Source organism: Saccostrea cucullata, unplaced genomic scaffold (genome assembly GCF_032062105.1).
Source record: "Saccostrea cucullata isolate Sc308-1 unplaced genomic scaffold, CSIRO_AGI_Scuc_v1 ctg548, whole genome shotgun sequence".
Taxonomy (NCBI): domain Eukaryota; kingdom Metazoa; phylum Mollusca; class Bivalvia; order Ostreida; family Ostreidae; genus Saccostrea; species Saccostrea cuccullata.
The window spans coordinates 98,011-121,981 of NW_026928247.1; the positions used below are offsets into that span (position 1 = coordinate 98,011).

General features: G+C 31.5%; 1 protein-coding gene across 1 annotated transcript; it reads left to right on the forward strand.

The window, feature by feature from the left end:
* The first annotated feature begins 228 nt into the window (after nucleotides 1–228).
* LOC134276893 (uncharacterized) lies at nucleotides 229–19,989 on the forward strand. Its single transcript, XM_062759173.1, has 8 exons — nucleotides 229–279; nucleotides 2,271–2,335; nucleotides 5,661–5,825; nucleotides 5,948–6,072; nucleotides 6,798–6,954; nucleotides 9,559–9,678; nucleotides 17,906–18,103; nucleotides 19,685–19,989. The coding sequence occupies exons 2-8, from the start codon at nucleotides 2,278–2,280 to the stop codon at nucleotides 19,861–19,863; spliced, it is 1,002 nt and encodes a 333-aa protein (XP_062615157.1). The 5' UTR covers nucleotides 229–279; nucleotides 2,271–2,277; the 3' UTR covers nucleotides 19,864–19,989.
* Nucleotides 19,990–23,971: the final 3,982 nt, after the last annotated feature.

Sequence of the window (23,971 nt, forward strand, 5' to 3'; positions counted from 1 at the left end):
ATATATAATTACAAAAATCAATCGATCGTATCCATTTTTAGATGTATTTATAATATTTTCTCGCCAGTTATCCATTATCAATGTTAACCTATTTTGCGTATTGAATTCATGTTTGTTAGATGTGAGATAAAATAATCAGAAAGGGTTTTTAATCTATTATTCTTCCTGTTTTATCAAATTAAAGGGGTCATCTTGTGTTTATTTAAGAAAGGTTCACAGTTATGTTAGGTTTAAACAAGGAAGTGTGATTTTCTAGCACGGATAAAAACAGAGAAGTAGGTAAAAATCTTGCTTGTCTCTTTTTTCTTGTATTAGGTCTAGCGCATAGCATAATATATATATTGTTATTGAAAGATTTGATATTGACAATAATGTATTGCACAACCTGTTTACCTGTAGACCCATCCGGTTATAAGATTCAAAAATCTGTTGTGATCCGCTCTTGTTGTCTATTATTATTTTTATTATCAATTTTATTATATCTTCAGCTTACTACGATCTGAATTTGTGCAATAAAATTGTAGATACATTTGGAAGAAACTACATTAAATAACACAGACAAAATGGCTGCATGTGACTAACACAAGTTGAATGAACAGGCTTCTTAGAAATTTAAAAAAAATTAAGCAGTGTGAGGATAAAGTTAAAAAACTCTTAAAATTATATTGTACATGTCAAGTGTTAAAGTATCACACTTTCAACATACTCTTAGTTTGAATGTTATATTTGTTGCTCATCTGCCATAATAGTCATGTAGTTTAGATGTCTTTTAAGGACAGACGAGACGTACCTCAACAATATATAATTTTTTCCAAGATTTTGTCGTTGAAGAATTACTACTTTAACATGTTCACTCACAAAAAATCAAGGTACCTCACCAGGAATTTTTGTTAGATACCAGAGGATGGCATTTATAATATAATCCTTCAGGACAAAATAATACTTATTTTGTCAAAATCACATTTTAGAGTTTAAAAAAAATCAAAAACCAGAAGAGAAAACAGATAGTAATTATTATAAGGATTTTGTATATTTTTCATAAATTATGAAGATGTACAAAACAGATATTTGGGGAACGTATAGTCTGATCTTAAGACACTGTAAATGTATGAATATATATACCGATATCTTTGGTATTTTAAACACGTTAAGTGGTATTAGATATCGTTATATCTACGCGCCCTGTTTAGAATATAACATAAACTGCGAAAAACTAGTATGTTAAGTTAGTTAGTGTATAATAATAGTGTGCATATATATTTAAAACACATGGAAGTCCTACGTATGAGCACACTGCCTGAAGTAGTAATTCAATGATCAGCTGACGAATAAAAGTTAACTTTTGAAGTAAACATATGCATTACAAGTTAACTTTTATTCGTCAGCTGATCATTAAATTACTACTTTAGACAATGTGCTTAGACGCATATGCATGTACTAAGTAGGTAGAAATAAGCATATCATATGTACACCATATAAAAGAACACTTTTAACACATTGTACATCATTAATCTGAGTACACATTTATCTTGCGATGCCATAAACATGCCATAAAACATAAATTATAGTAATATAGCTTTATTATTCTATCTCTTTTAAACAAACAAATTATATGTAGGTAGCAAACAGTATTGAAATTCACAAGTCCATTAAACAATACGAGACTGGGGCAGATATAGACCAAACACATGCCCCAAATACATCAGAGGTGGAATAAGGAGCCAATACTCAGTGACACCCGCCGTCCGCTCCTTGCCACAATCTGGAAATAACTGAAAAATCAGTCGACAATACAGTGTGTATATTATAGCCTAACTAATTGAATAAAAATGGCATTCAAATATTGACTTAATGATCAAGTATAAATTGTATTTGCTGGTAAGTTCATTTTATCGACCACAGAATTTACGAAATATTGACTTTCAACGAGGCTGCTGATATTCCTCTTTCAGCAAGCTGCTTTTCAATAATTTACCCCTTTTCATAAATTGTTCATGCTAGAGTGTTATTTTGCGTATCGAACAAATAGGAAAGATATATTAGCCTTATATTCAGGCAATAAAGCTATATTGCTGCATAAATCAAGGAAATTGACTTTTGATCTTTATAAACTTTCCTTGTTTAAATGTGTGTTATCTTATAATTATACAAATCCAGAATCTTGCTTGGCTTACTGCAGTCTCAATGTTAACTGGAAAATACAAAATAAAAAGAAATTGAAGTAAATCAGATTATTGCCTAATAAATCCATGAACCTTTATTTACAGAAGAAAGAAAATGAATTGGATTGGAAAGATTCGAACAGAAACTATAGTTACAGTTGTAATTTTTTCAGGTAAAGGTGATTGCATTCATTCTTTGTGTATATATTGCATAGTATCACGCAATTTCATTTATATGCTTTCTATTTTTTTCTAGCAAGAAAGTATTAAGTTGCATCTTTAAAAAAAAATTATTTATTTATTTTTTTTTTTTGTAAAGCTGATAAAAGAAAATATTTTCTAGCTGTCTATTACCGGCAATGAATGTTTTTACAAATATTTTTAATCTATATTTTTCAGAATTCTGAAGAAATAACAATATGTGCATATTAAAGTTGTTCAATATACTGAATATGTTTTACAATGTAAGAGGTGTTACATGTTTTATTGAAAGTAATATAATGTATATGTAGTAATGATAGTTTCATTGATTTGTGCTGCCTCTCTACGCTTCAGATTTATTGGTTATTGCAGGCACGAAGCAACAGGGGGGGGGGGGCTGCCCCCACTTTTTCCCCAACATTACCTTTACTATTGAAAATGGCCATTGATAGGTTGACCCCCTAACCTCTCACCATTGTATAGTGATATCAAGAAAATGCCCTATTATATGCATACAAAATTGGACGTGAAAGGAAGTTGACCTTAAAAAAGTTAGCCACCCCCACCCCGAAATAGGATTTGTGCAATTTCCTTTTTTATTTGGCTTGTCAACTTGTACAGGTAAGTAAATTTTTTTCTCTGGTTAGCCCCCCACTTTCAAAAACGATGCTACGAGCCTGTATTGACCTTACCAATTAGTGGTATTGTAAGCAAAATGAAGGTGTTCCGTCTTTTTTGCTCGTAAACAAGGTAACAAAAATTTCGAGAGCTACATGTAACCTTCTTCAATCATAACCCAAATATAATAGATAGTTTGCAGGTATACCACATCATAATTTATGTATATGATAATCACTTTTCTATGGCCTTCATTAACAAAATTGCTTAAGTGGTCATAGGTTTTATTCTTTCAAAATAAACACATTTCACAGTCCTGTTATGATGTAAAAAAAGGTAAATAAAGGGTAAGGAATATATTTGTTCTAAATCTAAAGTAATGCACGATGAATTTATTTACTATATGTTGCTATTTTCTAGGAAGATCAATATTAAGCCTGTTATGTAAATGTAACGTCCTCTAAAACAATCCTGAACGTAGTTATGATAGAGTTTACAAAACTGTATTAGTTGAAGTAGAGCTACTGAAGACAGAAATCGCAAGAATACAACCTTAAGGTAGGATTCTTCTTACATTTCTTGTATCTAGAAATTAATGAAATTTTCACAGAATCAAGAGGACAATATCACTAAGTGATGGTATCAGTGAGATTAAATTTGACCGTTTGATATTAGAGGCAAGGTCAGGTCAAGGTCATTAACTTTTTCCTGGACATTAAGAATAAAAAATTACTGTTTCCAATCATGCGATCCCTACTTGAAATTCAAAAGATTGATTTTTTTTGCATAAAAAGATTCTACCATATACACTGTAGGGCCTATAAGATGATATTACCAAATTGACATCGATAATTCAAATAAAAATGGATATTATATATTTGCTAATCCGAATTTCCTCTACTTTTCTTAAATTTTAAGGATTTTTTAGTTATTTTTATTTGCTTCTTATATTTAACTTTTCTAATTTTCACATATAGTAAAGTTGTCAGATAAAGGTACAAAATGATACAAAAACTAAAAGTTTTGATCGTTTACTAAGAGAGAAATAACACTTTTATAGGATTTTTGGCTCAAATCTGTACTTAGATTTGAAGCATTTAAAAGCCAACATAGTTCTAGTATGTGTGAAAATCTTATTTATTTGATATATTTTGAAACTTGAGTCCCTTTTTATTAATTTAACGTACATTTGAAAATTTCGTCTAGTCTTTTATTACGTAAAATTTTTTAACTAAATTCAATGTTCTATAATAATTTTGAGAGGCAGAAAAGAAGACATTTTTATACGCCACCATTCTGCCAAAAATATAGTCCCTGCTAGTTTTCAAACGCAGTTTACTATTTCTATTTAAAGTTGTATAATTGTGACGAGAGAAGAAAAATATGGTCTTTTAAATCTCTTGCATCTAAATATATAAGACATATAAACAAATGTATATTGAATAATCCATCTAGTCAGAAACCAGAGAAGAATCCTACCTCAAGTGTTAATAAGTTTTAACACCATGCATGTACGTATGAAACGCATCCGACATTTCTTAAATACTGTTTTTCCAACCACCACACTATTCTTCTCTGTCTATCCATAGCAGTTATCTAACATTGTGTTTGAATCAAATGCTTCTTACAATTAATTCTGATGACATGTAGAATAAATGTGTGTGGCCTTTGATTAAATATATGGAGATAACGAACATTATTCAAGCTCAAAGGTCCATAAATGAAACAAATACAGATAACGAACAACTTGCAAGATCAAAAGTCCATAAAAATTTACAAAATAGGAACTGAGCAAAAGGATTCCTTCAAAACATCATAGGTGGGATCAGATGCCATGGAGGAATAAGTATCCCCCGCCTGAAGGTCACATCTGCCGTTTGCTCCATGTCGGAAAAGGGAAGATGATGAAAAGACGCTGGCAAGTATGCAGGTGGTAGAGGTTAATTGCTGCAAATGTAAGGGAAGTTCACGATTGAAAAAAAGTTAACGTCATCACGTTTATCGTAAATCTTGGTCGTTATGATACATGCCTTTGTTGTATGTTTTTATTTCAAGCCTAACGAATCGGTATATCATCTATCTATAAGATATCTGAAACATGTATTTTTATTAGGTTTTCACTTGCGCACTAAATTAGAATGATTGATATACATGTATGTAATGTTCTGATCAAATATTAGGTGTGTTACTTGACCTCAATACGGATAATCCTTGAAGCTAAACATAATTCGTAAATAGGCCTAGGCCATTTTCGATATTATTATCTACGATATCGAAACCGAAGTATACTCTTCCCATTGTTTTTACTTGACTGCTTCATTGTAACGAGTATCGGTCTGGAATGGTGACCCGTGTATGCGCTGGTTATCTTGCATTACTTTTATTCTTTACATTTATTTGTATACTGCACGGATCTGTACAACTATTGTAAGGTTCTTTGGTATCTTACTTTCCTGTATTAAAAGAAGTATTACAGTTTCTTTTGTCGCTACCGAATGTTGCATATGATATGTCCGTCTACATCCGTGTTGACTGAATACATCGAACAGTGACCAAGTCATGTCCTTTTTACAGAGGTTGGAGAAAACATTGTTTTACGAATCGTGTTTAGCTTTAAGCTTACCAAAATTAAAGATACCATACGACTTTTACGTTATATATTTGTACATGTATATACAGTAATAGACGTTTTCACAATCGATGGCCAAGAAGCTTCCTTTAATTGGTTTGAAGCACAGGAGATATGTCAAGGTCGTGGATTAACTACAGAAACTACTGGATTAAGTAACAAAGATTCATGGACCGGACGTTACATAAGATTATCACAATGGATAAAAATAATTGGTAAGTTTAATTAGAGTCATTATTCTAGAATGAGCTGTATTTTTTTCAATGATATTTATATACGTATCTATTGAAAAAAATACAATTATATCTTTAAATCCTATTAATTTTCTATCTTCAAGGATGTTATCCAGATTCTAACATCACAAATCATTATCCAAGGGTTGTTGAGATCATGGAAAGAAAATCCGTGGGAGCTTGTCAAGAAATTTGTAAAAATGAAAATTCATCCACATTTGCTGTTAAAGTATATATTTATATTACTGCATTTAATTCATTTTTTTAAATGGGCTTTGAAACAGATTTGAAGTTCATTTTTTCTCATTTTTTGAATATTATGATATATGTCGCTATAGTATTTTACACGGAGATAAAATTTACAAACTCATTTCATCTTGAAAACACTGAAATGTCAAATTTCTGGAAGCGTTTCATTGACACATTCTTGCACTTTCATATACAGTAGACCTTCAGATATCTGGACGCCAGATATCCGGATGCTTCAGTATCCAGACAGACATTTTTAACGTTTTCTTATCTTGTTTAACTGGTAATTCACATATCCGGACGCTTTACAATACCGGGCAAATTACTAGTCACCAAAGCGTGCGGATAAACGAGGCTCTACTGTAGTTAACTTTATCCTAAATACTAAAAATGTTGCAATTGTTTTGTAATAATGAAAAATGTTAAAAATGTTAAACTATAATTAAGAAAATTAAGAGTTGAAATTTGTGAAATTTACACTAACTTACAAGTAATGACAGAATGTGTTCAGAGTCTAAAAAATTGAATACACCCGATAAAACGCAAACATAACAATTATAGAGCTCGTTACATATTTATAAAACTATTTTCCCGAGTTTGTTCATTTTTTTAAATTTTGAATCTGTGTCCACAAAACCGTTGATTAAAATATCTAAGATGCTTCGAGAAAATAATTACCCTTTCCTTTATGTTTTTTATTGTTAGTTAAATAAATGCACCTGTTTAAAAGGCCTAGTCAATTTTGACTATATGTTTGAATATTCACCTTCACACTGTAACTACAGTTGCGATAGCATTGACGAAATCTATTCCAGAGAATGTGGGGGAGAAACTGCTTACAACGTTTATATTTCTGACCAAGGTAAGATTATTGATTTCCGGAAGTGTTTCTAAATTGAAGAACATTTTTTGGTACTCTGGTACGGAAAATGATAAATATTCCAAATGATTTATTGGCAATTCCCTTTTTCTCCTTTGTTGCTTATTCATGAGATAGATGAAATAAGGAAATAAAGAACAGTTCTCATGAATTTAAATTTAAAAGTTCTTGAAAATACTGATGTGGAGCAGAACTAGAGAAAGCATTGACGAAATCTATTCCAGAGAATGTGGGGGAGAAACTGCTTACAACGTTTATATTTCTGACCAAGGTAAGATTATTGATTTCCGGAAGTGTTTCTAAATTGAAGAACATTTTTTGGTACTCTGGTACGGAAAATGATAAATATTCCAAATGATTTATTGGCAATTCCCTTTTTCTCCTTTGTTGCTTATTCATGAGATAGATGAAATAAGGAAATAAAGAACAGTTCTCATGAATTTAAGTTTAAAAGTTCTTGAAAATACTGATGTGGAGCAGAACTAGAGAAAGCACGAACAAGATGTTTATGTAAAACACTGATGCCCCCGTATGGCAACATAGCAAAGATTAAGCTTTTCTTAAATGCAAATTTAATTAATTGGTACCAAAAGTAGGGTATTCTCACTGGAAAAACAATTGTGAAATTTGAAAGTGAGCTAATGTTTTTCTAATAAGTACAAAAATCTCCAAGGTCAAGGTCAAAAGGTCATTGTAATTAGTATCAAATGAAAGGTCTTGCTACATAAAATACTTATGTAGAGCATGAAAGCCCTAGCCCTAACCGTTCAGAAGTTATGGTAAACGTTCAATTTCTTAAAAAGTAGGTCAAACTCCAAGGTCAAGGTCAAAGGGTCAAAGTTATTGTTATCAAATGAAAGGTCTTGTCATAAGGACCAAATATGTAAAGTTTGAAAGCACTAGCCCTAACTCTTTAAAAGTTATGGTCAAAGTTTGCTTTTTTAAAGTAGGTCAATGTCAAAGGGTCAAAGTTCTTGGTATCCAATGAAAGGTCTTCTCAAAAGAATTACATATATGAAGTATAAAAGCCCTATCCCTTACCGTTCAAAAGTTTTGGCCAAGGTTAAAGTTTTTTCACAAGTACGGAAATCTTCAAAGTCAAAAGGTCAAGGTTGCTGGTAACTATTGAAAGGTCTTTTAACAAACATTACATATGTGAAGTATAAATGTCCTGGTGTCTACTGTTCAAAAGATATGGCCAAAGTAAAATTTTGAAATTTTCATGTAAAAGTGGGTCAAACTCCACGGTCAAGGTCAAAAGGCCAAATTTGGTGGTACCCAAAGAAAGGTCTTGTCACTAGGAGTAAAAATATAAAATATATAAGTCATAGCTCCACTAAATCATAAGTTATGAGCAAGGTTAAAGTTTTTGCGAGAAGTTATGGTCAACGTTCAATTTCTTGAAAAGTAGGTCGAACTCCAAGGTCAAGGTCTTCTCACAAGAATTACATATATGAAGTATGAAAGCCCTATCCTTTACCGTTCAAAAGTTACGGCCAAGGTTAAAGTTTTTTCACAAGTACGGAAATCTACAAGGTCAAGGTCAAAGGGTCAAGGTTGTTGGTATCCAGTGAAAGGTCTTTTAACAAACATTACATATGTGAAGTATAAATGTCCTGCTGTCTACCGTTCAAAAGATATGGCCAAGTGGGTCAAACTCCAAGGTCAAAAGGTCAAATTTGGTGGTATCCAAAGAAAGGTCTTGTCACAAGGAATACACATATGAAATATGAAAGTCATAGCTCCACTAAATCAAAAGTTATGGGCAAGGTTAATGTTTTTGCAGACAAACAGACAAACAGAGAGACAGAGAGACAGACAGACAGACGGACACGACAAAAACTATATACCCCCGAAACTTCGTTTACGGGGGTATAATTAAAGGATCAGAGATGACATGGTTGAGTGCCCACCCTATATCGACCAGTTAGAACAACCGTGTGCTCCCTGCCATGATTGTGCACAAGGAACAAATCACACTCCTACACACCCGGACGTAAAGTGTGTAAATAAGTAACTAAAAATAAAAATGAAAAACGTCGGTCAATACACGACTTCCTGAAGTGGTATTCAATGCTGCGCGCTACTGAACTTTAGACTACAATATGAATTGAGCTCTGGTTTTAAAGTTTCAAAGTATTAAAAATACAATAGTAACTCCTGCATTTACATTTACACGCAGATATGATTTGCATTGCCTCCACTTCCTTAATTTTTTTTAAATGTTTTTTTTTAATTCGTGAGTCATGAAGTCTTTATGGCCTTGGATAAATTTGATTTTCATACACAATCGAAGTGCGTTCAGAACCTTGTTACATCGAAGAGAGTTTGTTATGACAAGATATGATATCAAACCTTTGTCAAGTAATGGCCACTGTGTCCATGCAATGCTAGATAGTATATGTTCTTTGATGGCCGGTGATGCTAATGGTTTTTATGTCTCCTACCTACATGCCTGGTAACATATGCCAAGGTCATAATAATTCAGCATCAATGATGAGAAAATAATTATATAGAATGGTATCGAATTCAAAAATTTGATGTAACAAATTTTATTTATTCATAATTAAATGACCTTCATTTCAGATGACAGTATTATGACGAATAAAAGCTGTATGTTGTTACAATGTGATCATGAAAGACGAGATCCAAAATTCATAAGCAGTGATTGCTCGCATTACTACACCAAAATTTGTCTAAAGCAAAGTATGTGAAATGTTCATTTGATGTTAAAAGAATCTTTAATTTAAGTGAAATGCACATATACATATTACCTTATACATACATGTATACATAGATACGAGGGCTGATCAGAAATTGTTAAGACATTTACTTTTACTCTATAATGGACAAAGCTGAATTCGTGAAAATTAATCAAAATTTTATAAAGAACGAAAAAACAGTTATTCCTATTATAATAAGATAATTTCCGGTAAAATTATAAAGATGCATACATCGTATGTCTATCGACGTGGAGCAGCATCTCTACGTCATTTTAACGTCACGTCAGCCGGAGATAGTTTTGCATGTAAAACGATCGGAAAGTTTTACTCTTCTTTCTTTGTTATCACATATATCATTAGAAAAATTCAAACTGTCTCTTTTCTTAGAGTTTTAAAAAAAAATCGATGATGTTACTCCTGAATGTAAAATTTTCATATGTGGGACAAGATGGCTTAGAACCATGTGGTACCTATTTATGCAACGCGAGTCAATGTAATGAAGAGCTCGGTTCACTTAATGCATTAAATGGCCCTGTAGATATACCAATTGATTGATTAACACTTGATTTTCCATTTGAATTATTTAAATTAATAGAGACTTAATTTTGTGCTTTCATTTCCCATAACAGATGTTCACCTACAGTCAAGATCTTGGAAAACTGGCTCTATGAAATTGCAATATTCAATGTTCTTCAATTTTAAGGTAAACAGGTATAATTGCGTACATTCAGTGAACAAAAATAACATCAGCGTACTCTCTGATCTAAAAAGTAAAACATGTCTTTTAATCCTCAGAAATACTTCTATCATTTAGTAGTTACACATTTTAGATCAGAGGTTGCGCTATATATTAAATATCGAAAAATAGCTTTAAACATTGGCTTTGTTTGTAGACTCATTTAGGATATGATAAAATTGACGCATGTAGTTTCAGTTTTTTCAGAAATTCACAGGACTAAATAAAGCAAAAGTGAACCTTGTTCTTTCATACGTAAAAATTGATGATCGTTTGGAGCTTTTGATTTTACCTTGGTTGAATATTGGTAAGACTAAATACATACCAATTGCAATGAAATAACAATCTCTGAGACATTTTTTTCTCGTTGTTATTGTTTGAGCAGGTCGTTTAGCTGAGAAAATATTTGTAAATGGGGCTACACAGAGTTTTAGGTATGCTCACTGGTCCGCTTACATGTATAGCTAGACGTCAAATCCATTTTATCGTCGTTATCAGATATAACGTCATTATAACGGGTTATTTGAACGTAGATGTTACATATATTTTCAATATCTGATTTTGTGACCGCACCAGGTATCCAACTTCAGTTCTCCATCATTTCAAATTTAACTCTAGCGGAAGAATTGTGCGAAGTCCTAATATTTACTGTCATTTCGCGGCCAATTTTCAAAGGAATCCCGAAGTAAACCATAAAACACACAGCACCTTTGAATCAATTTTCAAATACAAATAGAATTAATCATTTGGCAATATGTTTGATGAATTAATTCATAATGATAAAAAAAAGAATATCGATTTATTACAGTTTAGATCAAAAATATAATTATTTCCACAATATACATGTATACTCTGAAAAAAGACCCCAACTCTTTCCCAAACACACATAAGAACTCAATAAATAGATATTTGCTTATAGAACCTGAAAAAGTATACTGAAAGGAAAAAGAAATGCATAATAGCATAATAGCGAAAAATATTTAATAATGTGGCAGAAAATTATGATAATTGGTCAGATGTGTATTTTGGTTACTGTGCACTAAAATCGATGGTCATAATTACTCAACCATGAAATGTATGGTGTCACGCAGGGGAAGTAATAAAAAGCCAAATACATGTTGATGATGACAATTTTGTGATCACATTTTGTAGTGCCAAGAGATGCATTAGAGTTATAGACATGTTTTCCGATATTTGCAGTCAGTATAAATTTCATGCAACCATGGTATGGATGACGGAAGTTACATTGGGTCTAGTAATTGAGTTGCATTAGTGATTAAAAAGGCAACAACATGTTGCTGTGCAGTTTGTTTTTAAATTTTCAACCAAAAGTTTTTTCGGTTGTCAGAGAGTAATTTAAAAGGTTTCCAACCAACCATGAGGGTGACGTTGGCGCGTAACAACGTCACATTAAGATAGGGCTTTTCATCATGCTACCTCGGTTATTGTCAAGTCATTATCACTGAAACCGATATTTTTACGGCAGACAATCCTACTCATATTTTCACACTAATACTGACAGAAACTCTCTGCTCTAATCTGGTACTCAAGCTTGGCAACTTTACGTCGATTTTACTCTCACACGCGCACGTATGCGCCGTATGCGTATTGTTTTTAGCATGTTCACGCTGAGAAAATGTAGCCAGTATTTGTCGATACTTCCTTACAAACATTCAGGTGTACCAAATCAGCTAGATTCTGTAAATTCTATCCTTAATCGAAAATTCGTGGGATTCATTGGGCGGGGGGATTTGTTAGCTTTGGAATAATACAGCTACTCTCAACCATTAAGACTACCGCCGGAAGGCTTTAATGATAATCCTTGAGAAAGAAAAATTCTCTGGTGAACTCAATGCACAAGAAAATCAAGGCTGTTACTGATGCGCAAGGGAGATGATGAGAATTTTTATTTTAATTTTGGAGGGTATCTACATACCAGTTTCAATAACTCAGGAATTATCAGTCAAAATCACACAAGATTTCTGTTACTTGTTGTTTAATGTCGAATTAAAATGTTTGATAACAATACTGGAAAACACATTGGAAATAAAGTTTTAATTTTATTCTAAAATTTATTATGCGTTTCTTTTTCCTTTCAGTATATAAGTAATAACACTTTTGAGTATTTAACCCTAATTTAATAAAAGATTGTTTTCAAAAGGTAAATGCACAAAATAATCCTGCCTCTGATAAAAATTGTGAAATTTCATTGGAGGAGAGCAATACTGTATTAAACAATGTTATGCTGTCTACCCACCTCACATTGCTGATGTTATGGCACGCCGATTGGTTCAAAACTATTTTCTGCACGACCTTAAACAAAAATTACACGAGCAAGTCAAAACTTACACAAAGTGAGGAAAATATACACAAAGTTATTGAAACTTACACAAACTACAGAAAAACTACACAATCAACACAATATTTACACGATATAGCGAGAAAATTACACAAACGTAAAAACGAAAACTGCACGAGTGAGAATACAACATCGACATAATATACGACGCATCCTCATTGCGCACAGTTCATTAATATTCATTAGAGAACAGCTCAGTGTGGCTTGGATGCTTGAAACATTATAAAACAAGAGGATAAGTAATTTGTTAACAATATTGATCCTTTGAAAAAGATTCAGTCTTTTAGAATTACACTAGACTCTCAAGAATATGCACAACGTGGTTTATACATGTAAAAACTGACAGGCATGCAATATGCATATAAATTAACACCCCCGATTATAAACATTTTACAAATGTATACATGTAGATAATGTAAAAAGGGGGGAGGAATATATCCAGTTGCGTGTTTAATTGTTAGATTTTTCCATTGTGTCATTCCTCTATATCGCGATTTCTTTTGAAAGTTCAAAACAATGATATTATCATAGTAAAGGTGAGTAAATAAAAACAGCATTAGTTGTAATACAGGAAAGGTATTAACAAATCAAACTCTTCTCCTCCACAACCCACTGTGTGTACTTATGGTAATAATTAAGGATGTGGATGCGTGACCTTTTCATATCGAGAGATTCCCCCCCTGGTGGTGCTGGAATGAAAGACACCTGTATGCTAATCGATTTATAGTTATTTGACACATCAATAATACCTTTTGATTGAACTTGAAGGTCACTAGCAATTCACACAGAGATGCTGTCTTCTGGGTTGTGGAATTTGCACAATACATTTTAAGAAGTACTAAACAGTAAAAAAAAAATCGAGCAAGTACTTGCGCAACTTTAATTTTAATATTGAAACGAATATATCATTATTTTGAAATAAATATAAATGTGAAAAAGCAGTACATGTATGTAGTATTAAATTTTGAACAAAGTGTGGTGATTACATAAATACATGTATCCATGAAAATGCATTAATATTATACAGTCATTTTACTAATGTGAATTTAAGCTTTTCTGTTTTTATACTGTAGATTATACTGTAGATTATTCTGAATAGGTAAAATGCATATAAAGGAGTTAATTTAAAATTATAATATTTTATAGTAGATAGTTTTCGAATCCAAAGTTTTGTTTAAAGATTCTGTAATTTGTCCTTTTGAGGAATTATTTATATCACTGAACCAATTTTGAATAAATTGATCTTATAGTATTTGCTTAACAGTAGCACTTATCCATTCATGATTAATACTAACACCTTGTAGGTTCCATACATTTGATAAGCACACATGTTACAGATTTTCTGTATACAGTTTAACCAAGGATTTGTTAGATTTCTATCCTCCTCGGGTATTCGCTATATTCATCGTATCTGCCCATCCTGTGTACTCGTTCAAAATCGATATGGTAGTCCAATTTGTACCTTCGTTGTAGAAAATCCTGAAGCACCTGCTCAGTGTCCTCCCACGCTCGCTCTGGTATCCCTGAAAACACCAAGTTATCACGCATAGAACGCGCCTTCAGATCCACCACAGAGTCTTGAAGATTACTGTTTTTTTTCTCTTAAAGCCTGTAGTTCTAAATTTGCTGATTTCTGGTCAGTTTTACACTGATCACTGTACAATTATGGTTGGGATCGGTTTAATTTTGATCGGGATTGGCAAAAATTAAAAAAAAATAATTTCTCTAAAATTTGGTTATTTCATTTCAATTTCTTTTATAAATATGATCAATGAACATGTTCTCCCCAGTTGTGACTGGTTTTAAGAAGATTTTAACCACAAATTTAAAAAATATTCACAAATTATGTGTTTTATTTTCATAAATAATTTTCTATTTAAAATGTTTAATATCTTTACGGCTTTTCTTTACTAATTGACAAGCAAAACAAGATAAAGTGTACAATCTCGCAAATCCTACTCCGATGAGGTAGTGGGGGACCTTCAATTCCAATCCAACAACAAAAAAGGGGATTTTCAGTGAACATTTTACAATGGAAGAAGGTTCTGTTCGCAAAAAAACAAAATAATAATAATAATGATAAAATAAAAAATCCTGATGCTTCGTGCCTGAAATATTTTCTAAGAATTTAATGGTACAAGAAGCAGTCGATCGAAATCAGGATTGCAATACAACTTCAAACTGTATATCAATATCCCCGGATTTGCATGCGCTTGACCTAACAACAGTTAAAAATTGGGGGTTGGGGTCAACCTGCATGTAAAGAAAAAGTTACTTTAGCAAAATCTATACTTGAAAATAAAGGGGGGTGTCTACAGGCCTAGTTTGACGATTCATTTCGTTTCATAAATAATATAATCATCTTCTCTTTTTTATTATGGAAATATATTTGAGTGAAAAAATAATCTTACAAGGAACTTAGTGTTTGGAAAATAATTTTAAAAAATTCATGAGGCCGAATTCGAAATGTAAACAGAAACATCGAGATCAATAAAGAATATGAATTATCTGTATTTTTCAAGAGTAATAAAACGCGTTCTATGACACTGTTGTATCAATTTCAATTTTTTATTGCATCCTATTTGTAACATTGTACGTACATGTATAGATAAACGTAGTAAATCACAATGTTTTAAAAGTAAGAATACATAAAAGCGCATAACTGTACATAAAGCACAGAGTATGTTTATTCTCCCTTTACCTGGTCCTTTTTATTAAAATGAAAACATTTATCAAGTAATCGCCATTACGAATGAGGGTAACGCTGACAAGAAATGTCTTGTTTTTATTGAGTAGTTTATAACTGAAAAATATGTGATATCATGGAAGGAATTCATAACAAAAAAATCTAAAGAGCTCCAACCAAAGCTGATATCCTGATATTTTATAAGTATGAATGCATGGTGTTTTTTAGAATAAAATATTTTTTATGTGTTTTAAGTTAGATCTAAATACATGCTGTTTACATCAAAGGTAATCCCAACTTCTTAAGTTTAAAAAAATATGTATCCAGCCAAATGAATATATATATAATTTCCTATTTGGAATGGTAAAAAAAAATAAAATAGGTACAAATGAAAAGTACCAAAATTAATTCTACAGATTAATGATAATAATAAGCAATATATATATATATATATATATATATATATATATATATAATTCTGCGAATTTCATGAAGAATCAACTTTATTAATAGTTTGATTATGCAAGTGTTAATTTTATATTTATACTAGTAATTTCCGTTAAAGTTGTATCTATAAATTAGAAATTTTCAAAAGCTATCGAGAGTTTATTTAAATAAAAAACAAAACAAAATAATTCTAACATTTTTTTTTTTAGAAAATCAAGATCCTAGTCAGCCGTTCTGTTTATCGTTAGGTACTTTTAGTTCGGAGTCGAGTGCATCATATGCAATGGGTTTTTTTTTTACCCCGCATTATACAATTCCTTTTCGTCACAATTTTTTCTGGCATCAAATAATACCTCCATATATTGGTTCGGATCTTGTTCAATACAAGAAAATTATAATATTGTAGAAAAACTTTGAAGTATTCTCGCATATAGATCACATGGAAACACTTGAAACATTTGTTCGATCGGTAATAACTAGAAATCGGATGGAGTTTTAGCAAGAAATAAAGAAGCAAAGTAAAACACATGCCATCGTCAACGCCATTTTCCATTCTCGATTACATCCAGTTAAGCATACATGAAGAGATAAAGAGTACAGAAAACCAAGAACACAATGAATATTCTATGTGCATAATAATGACATGCGCAGCTGTATGCGCAGTAAAATTGTTTGTGTAATTTTTAGTTTCCTCTGCTCGTGCAATTTTTGTTTTTTGTGTGTGCATATTTCACCCCTCAATCGTGAAAAAAAATTTCGGATTCGTGTATTTTTCGTTATGTTTGTGTTAAAATCTTTCAAACTATGTGCAATTTTTACTTATACGTGCATTTTTATTTTACTCGTGTATATTTTTCATCTAGCTCGTGTATAAAATCTTTATCTTTGTGCAGAAAATAGTTTTGAACCAATCGGCGTGCCATATGATGTGCCCACTGTATATTAAAAATTTACCAACCACACATCATCAATATAATGCTTTCATTTGACCCGCATGAAGCTTTATAACTGACGCCGCAATGCGTCTGACGACAGCAATGGATGAGGAACGACTGAGTTGGATCCTCAGTGAAAGCCGTTTATCGATACTATAAATATTTAGTCTTTTAGAGAACCATCGGCTGGAAAAAATTCGTTATGTAGACATTTAGAAGGGTAATACGGAAATATGTGAGATCCTAGAAAAAATACGGATACGCCTCGTCCAATATGGATTTTTTTAAGAACCCCACATATTTCCGTATTACCCCTCTTAGTGTCTACATAACTAATATTATGCAGAGGAGTGTTCATTAAAGATCGACTGAGGAAATTCTGGTAGGTAACATAAGACACATACAAGTTTTTAAACGCAGTGCAAGTGTAACGTCAGAGACATGGTTAACTTTAGAACAATTGAAGCATGAACTTATTGATATTTAAAATTTCCTCTGTAATAATCGTGAAATGCGAGAAACGGTTTCATGTGTCCAGTGAGGTATAGAAGATAATTGATAGTGCAAGCCAAACAATGGGTCCAAATTAGAGTGAATTAGCAGCTTAGCATTATAAACTGAAAACGATATATAATTTCTGTTTAAGAAGTTTATTTGATGTTTAAAAAAATCATAATATTCAACGTACTGACAACTACGATCTTACTGTGATGCTAATATTTTATCTGTGGTGCTAAGGAATTTAACTGTGGCGGGGCCGACACGTCAAAGTACAACCGAGCTACTGACACTATTATATATATACATTTAAGAGAAGAAATTAAATATTAGTAAAATAGATCTAGCTTTTTAGTAAATCTTAGTCTTTAGACACGAGTTCGCATTTAAATATCTCTCTTTGAAAAATTGGGCCGTTAAAAATATGGAATCACCCTTAGGTGTATTGTAAGTGTCTAAAATTTGATTTAGTTGAATATAGTACAGTACTGTTATAAACTATAGATTGCAGATCAAACGGTTTCAACTTGATGATGCATTTCTTTGCAGACTCATCAAATGAACAACATATTGCTTCAAATTGGAGTCACTCTATGGAAAGGTGTAAACGGTCAGAACCATCATCTTATATGTATGGAAATTTGGACCTGACAAACGCAAGCGGATCTTGCTTGAGCATACCAAATGGAAATTCTGATGTAAACTGGATTGGAATAGCACGTCAGAGCTATGCAAAGATAGATCAAGGTAGGTACCAATAAAAAAATATTTTATATAAAATTAAACTCATAAAGACAAAAACATTACAGAGAGGATGAAGATGTGCATTTTAACCCTTACACCTTAAGTAGAAGAAACTTTTAAACGATTTAAAGAATTGTAATGTTTTTTCGTAAATTATTTGTTAAGATAATTTTCATCAAATTATTTTGAATTTTTTCTATATATTTTAATATCTTATTTGCAAAATGCAAAAATGTTAGATTTCAATTATCAGTGTTTCAAAATTAGCAATTTCATCATTGCCACAATAGCATCAAATCTAAGATAATTAAGTAGACAAGTGTACTCATTTATGGACATTTTATCAACTATAACTTATTTTTTGCCGTGTTCTTTAATATATAGGCTATATTTGATATTAGCATCTAAGATTGATTGATTGTTTATTGCTTAACGTCTCATTCGAGGATTTTTCACTTATATAGAGACGTTATCGTATGTCGGTGAAGGTTTCAAATTTTTATTTTTACTCGGCATTCATGGCCAATCGAGTAGTGAGGGTACTTTATCATGCCAACGCCTACCGTGACACGGGACTAACGTTTTGAAGGTCATATTTGAAAGACCTGTAACTTTCACTTCTAATGCCGAGCAATTGACAAAAGAACAATCTATATCTAGTATGTTTCGTCTTAGGTTTGACGCGGGGAAGCAAACAAGAATCAAACCCAAACCTTTTGATAATAAAGGGAACACTCTACCACTAGCTTACCGCCACCGGTTGAGGATCTAAGAAATCAACATCTTGAACAAGGAATATAACTTCCGTGCTGTGCTCGCCCTCACACCTACCTATCCTGTTTCTCTCCCTCACAAACACTCCCTTACACTTCCTTACACACTCTAACACACCCTCCCCCACAGACTGACCCTTACACACACACCCTCTCATCCCCCCACACAAAGACAGTATTGAGAGAAAATAGATAGATCGTAGGTAGATTTTTGTAGACAATGATAACTTAAATAGTCTTTAAAAAGTTAAACTTGAGACTTTTAAAAAAGGGAAGCAATATTATTGTACATGTAATACATGTATAATAATGATTCTATGAGCAAAAAAGCGCAATTGAGTAACATTTTTGTTTGTTCTTGTTAGACTGTCTACACTTGATTTACATCTAAATTAAATCATTGATTGTATATAAAAGTTACATCTTTGATCATAAAATACATGAAATGAGTTTTTATAGTACAACATTTTAAAAAAAAATCTTGTCCCTGGTATAGGCCCGACTGGTTGTTATCGTCCAAAGTCCGGATAGCGCTTGCGCTAAATTATTCAGAGACGAGCTCATTAAATCAATATGTTTGACAATAACGTGTTCGGTTCAATTTTAGAAATATTGCGTTTTAGGAGGGATTCTTGACTGGTTATGACAATAAGAAATATTCAAATTATATTTGCTTATATTCCTTGTATAATACGATGTACGGAACTATTTTTTTATCTTTCCCGTTAGTACGCATTTGATGCTTCTATGTTCCAAATACATTTTACATTTCAATGACAAATCTACATTTTCTTTTTTTTCATTTATAAAGGCTGGATAATAGAAGACTACGAGAAGGCATATTTCATGCTATGTCAAAAATGTAGAGCTGGCAAATGCACGTTTTCCTCATGTACGGATAAAATAAATACTAAACCATTTTGTTCCATTAAAATTCAACAGATTTGGATCAAGATTTTACAACGATCATATCCTCACCCCAGTCTTTAAAACCAGGAGAAACAGCAACAACGACAATTTCATCAATTTCTAAAAACGAAGAACAGTCATCATGGATAAATGATACAAGCACGTTATTTAATCATCAGGAAACAATTATTAATACATCTGGTAAAAATTCAAGTAAGCAGAATTCTCGAAAGTATTGATAATCGTTGGAAAAAATCCTGGTATGATAAAGAAGTAATTTGCCTGTAGTATTTCATAATTACAGACTATAAGCTTAATAAGAATCGGTGTATATATTTTGACACGGATTTTGATGCACTAATATATGAACACGCATATATCCAATGATTGTGCTAAATATTGAGTTCAGCGATTTTGTATATATTCAGTATCGGCAAAGAAACATCTGATGTATTATTATTCATTCCTATCTGAAAACATAACCGTCGAAAAATAAGATTGCAAAGCCCTAAAAGATTGAATAATAACAAATTATTTTAGATAATCAAATAGTAGCCAGGATAGAGAATTGCATAAAGAATGTGTTTTATAAAACTAAAATCCAGTCGTGAAGACCAAACAGAAAATATAGTCTATAATAAGATATTGTTCCTTTTTTTCTGTTTCAATTTCTTTTGAGGCATTGAAGTTAAGCTTATGCTCTTTATAGAAATCTTTTTCAAATTTCTCCAAATAAATTTTTAGAATCAAATGCATGATAAATGATGAAGATATTATTACAAAAGATTCTTCAATTTATTTTATTTCCTTGCAGTTTTATTACTTCATTATTTTGTCGTTAACTTTCTTGTCCATACCTTTGGTTACTAGATAAATATGCGATCTGATGTTTATTGGAATAATATTTTCCTCTATAAAAGTTCTTACAACTTGTAGTTAAGTTCAATCTTACATCTGAAACCAAAAAAAAGTTATATGTTGCTTAGTGATTTTAATTTGAAAAGTAAAGAAATAAAATGCTGCCAGTTTTGATTTCTAAATTAAATTCCAAGTTATATCTTTGAAAAGTCCACTTGTGAAGTCTCATAATTTAAAGCTTCTACATAACTAACTTTACAGATTCTTTTAATAATCAAGGACTGCTGACTGGAGTGGTAATCTGTGGTATACTAGTCGTTTTATTAGCTGGCATCGTCATCTTCTTAATCATCTATATCATCAGAATTAAGAAAAGGTACAGTGTTGATATAAATATAATTTGTTTATTTGTTAATTTGTACCGAGTTAATAATTGAATTTTAGAATTATTTTAAACATCCTAGAAATTCATCAAAACAGAATAATTTACTCTCAGTTACACTGATTGGATATCCGATAACTGACTCATTCATTTTTATTTCACAGAACACATTCTCCTGACAATAACACAAAGAACTTTACCAACAATTTAGCAACTGTTGTAACAACCGGTCGTCCAACGTCAGCATTTACCACATTAAACTTAGGTCATGTAAATGACATAAACGAACAGCATTACACAGGATTATCGAACGTTTCTGAGTATATTGAGATTCACTAATTGTTTGTGGTTGCAATGTACATTGACAATTTGTTAACTATTGCAGCTTATGTAAAAGTAGTTTTGATAAAGAAGAATAGAGAAGAAAGAAAGGGAATGAAAAGAAAAAATAGAAAAGAAGGAAATATAGCTATCTAATGTTTATGACTTTTATGTGGTCAATACTTTATAGTAAACTTTTATTTTCCACTTAATTAGACTTCTTTGTCTTTCTCCACTTTGCATTGTCAATTATCTATTGGACCCCTGTCTAGCTTTCTGCATGAAGTAACAAAGACAAATATTTTGTTCTCACATTTCCATATGACAGTATAATTGGTTTTTGCATTTAAAATACGATGTATTCTTATAAAATATTTCAAATATTTTTTTCTTTTCTGCAAAACCATGTCTTTCTGATAATATGGTTGTACTGTGAGTCAAACTATTCTAAAGCTTCCTTTTTTTCGCTAATTCATGATCAATAAAATGACTAAAAGTTCGGTCAATAAAAAAAATGAAAGTATTTGTTGTATCAAAAAAAAATTATCCTATGTTATTAGAGCATGTTTTCTTATTAATAAGTACGACCATTTTTTAAAAAGAATTTATGATACAAAATAAGCATGTATGTCTATGTTTTTTCAATAATAATAATTAGGGGCTCAGGTACAGATTGGTTCTCGAAAATACTGCATCGCGTAAACTCTGCAAAACAGTTAAATTTTAAAATGATGAACACTGTTATTATATAATGCATATTCATTAGTAACAGTCGGTGTTAAGGTATTGCGAGAATGATATATGACCATTCAAAAATATTCTTTATATAGTTTGTAAATACTTTATAATACCTAATTAAAGTTAACCATATTCTGCTTTAGTATCGAAATTTTTTACATAAATAATTCAATGATTTCCTAAAGTAATTTCAGATTGTTATAATTATTTATCTATATTTTTTATATTGATTGAAACAATTAATTGTTTAATTATTCGCATATAATTTATAAGATCTTCTTCACTAAGTAGTCGTATTCAAAAGATTTTAAGCTTTCAAATTTCAAGACCAAAAGGAATATTTGAACATCAAACAAATAAAAAAATAAATGATTTTTAGGAGAAAGGTATAATAGTAATTCAAAATATACAATTTTTCTTTATAGTTAAATATAATAAACTAGTGTTTTCTATGATTATACATGTACTAAACCCCTGTTACATGTAGTTAAGCCCATCGTGATTGTTAACTGTATAGAATTTCATAACTTTGCACCTATAGCTATTTCCTTCATGGCATGTTCAACAATATTTATCGGGTAATTATTAATTAATTATTTTGAAATATATGAAGACGACAGCAAATAGCATTCAACCTCTTAATCTATAAAACAATACGAAGTGTTTTTGTCTTTACACTAATAAGATTTTGAACAAATTCTTCTGAATATCAACACAAAATTGGGTCTGTAGCGACGGGGTGCAATTGCTACCCACAAAAATTGCACGAAATTGTTGCTAAACACGGTCTTCGAAAACAACATAAATTTTTAATATTCTCAATAGAAACTCAAGCATCTTTTTAACATCAACTTCAGAATAGTTCAATAAACAATAAGAATTGTACGTGGGTAATGGTTGTAAATGGGTAAAAGTTAAAAATTGGTAAGTTTTTAAGCTGTTGATTGTAGTAAAATTTTGTGATTTCAAATTTTCCAAATTTTCTTTAGAATTTTTTAGTATAGTTTGAATATATTGCTGCACAGTACTCTTGAAGTTTATCCTTCACTACTGTTAATATCTTAGTGAGGTGTAACGAAAGAGGCTTGGTTGAACATATAATACTGGAACTCGGCTCACTTCGTACAATAGTAAAAAATAGGAAAAAAGGTGTTTGCGCCCCATATTTAAAAAGAAAAAAATGAAATAGGGTCCAGCCCACAAGTGCCTGTGTATTTACCAGGCAAATTATGCTTGTATTTTTTTTTTTGCTTTTCTCTGTATGACTAAGTAAAGTCTATCTTACTTATTTGAGAATTAGTCATTTTATGAGGTATCATGTCGCACACAAATGTATCCTATATGCTAGACAATAGAAAAAAAATTATCAAACCTTTGCCAAATAATTACATAGTCTTTAATATAGACATGCGTGGATCTAGAGCCCCAAACGTACTTTAAGTGACCTTGGGAGCCCCTAGAAAACGCTGACCCCTCCTCGAATACGCAATTTAAATACGTGCAAAGTGACTATAAGAAGTACTACGAGGGATTTCATATTATGAGGCTTTAAATGTTATCCACCCCCCAAGTAAGTTTTTTTCAGGTTAGGAAAGGGGGTTACGTTTATAGAGTGGGATGAAACCCCGGAAAATATCCCTGGATCCGCGCCTTGGGAAGACTTGCGTAATACAGATATATAAAATTACATTCTAAAAATAGTTATGTCTGATAAATGAGGCCAACATTTTCCAATGCAAACTTCTTTTGTAGACCATTTTCTTCATACAATTTCTACATTACTCTTATACATGTATCACTTTACTTTAGCCAAAAGTTGGGGCAACCTTCACATAAACATTTCAATAGCATGTTTAAAAGGTAGGTGGCTCCCCCTAATTTCCTGTTGCT

What these genes read in the sequence shown, in the direction of transcription:
- LOC134276893 (XM_062759173.1), top strand. Translation starts at nt 2,278, where the DNA reads ATGAATTGGATTGGAAAGATTCGAACAGAAACTATAGTTACAGTTGTA. An exon ending in ACAATGGATAAAAATAATTG is followed by an intron (nt 5,826 to 5,947) that starts GTAAGTTTAATT and finishes TCTATCTTCAAG; the next exon opens with GATGTTATCCAGATTCTAAC. An exon ending in CGTTTATATTTCTGACCAAG is followed by an intron (nt 6,955 to 9,558) that starts GTAAGATTATTG and finishes CCTTCATTTCAG; the next exon opens with ATGACAGTATTATGACGAAT.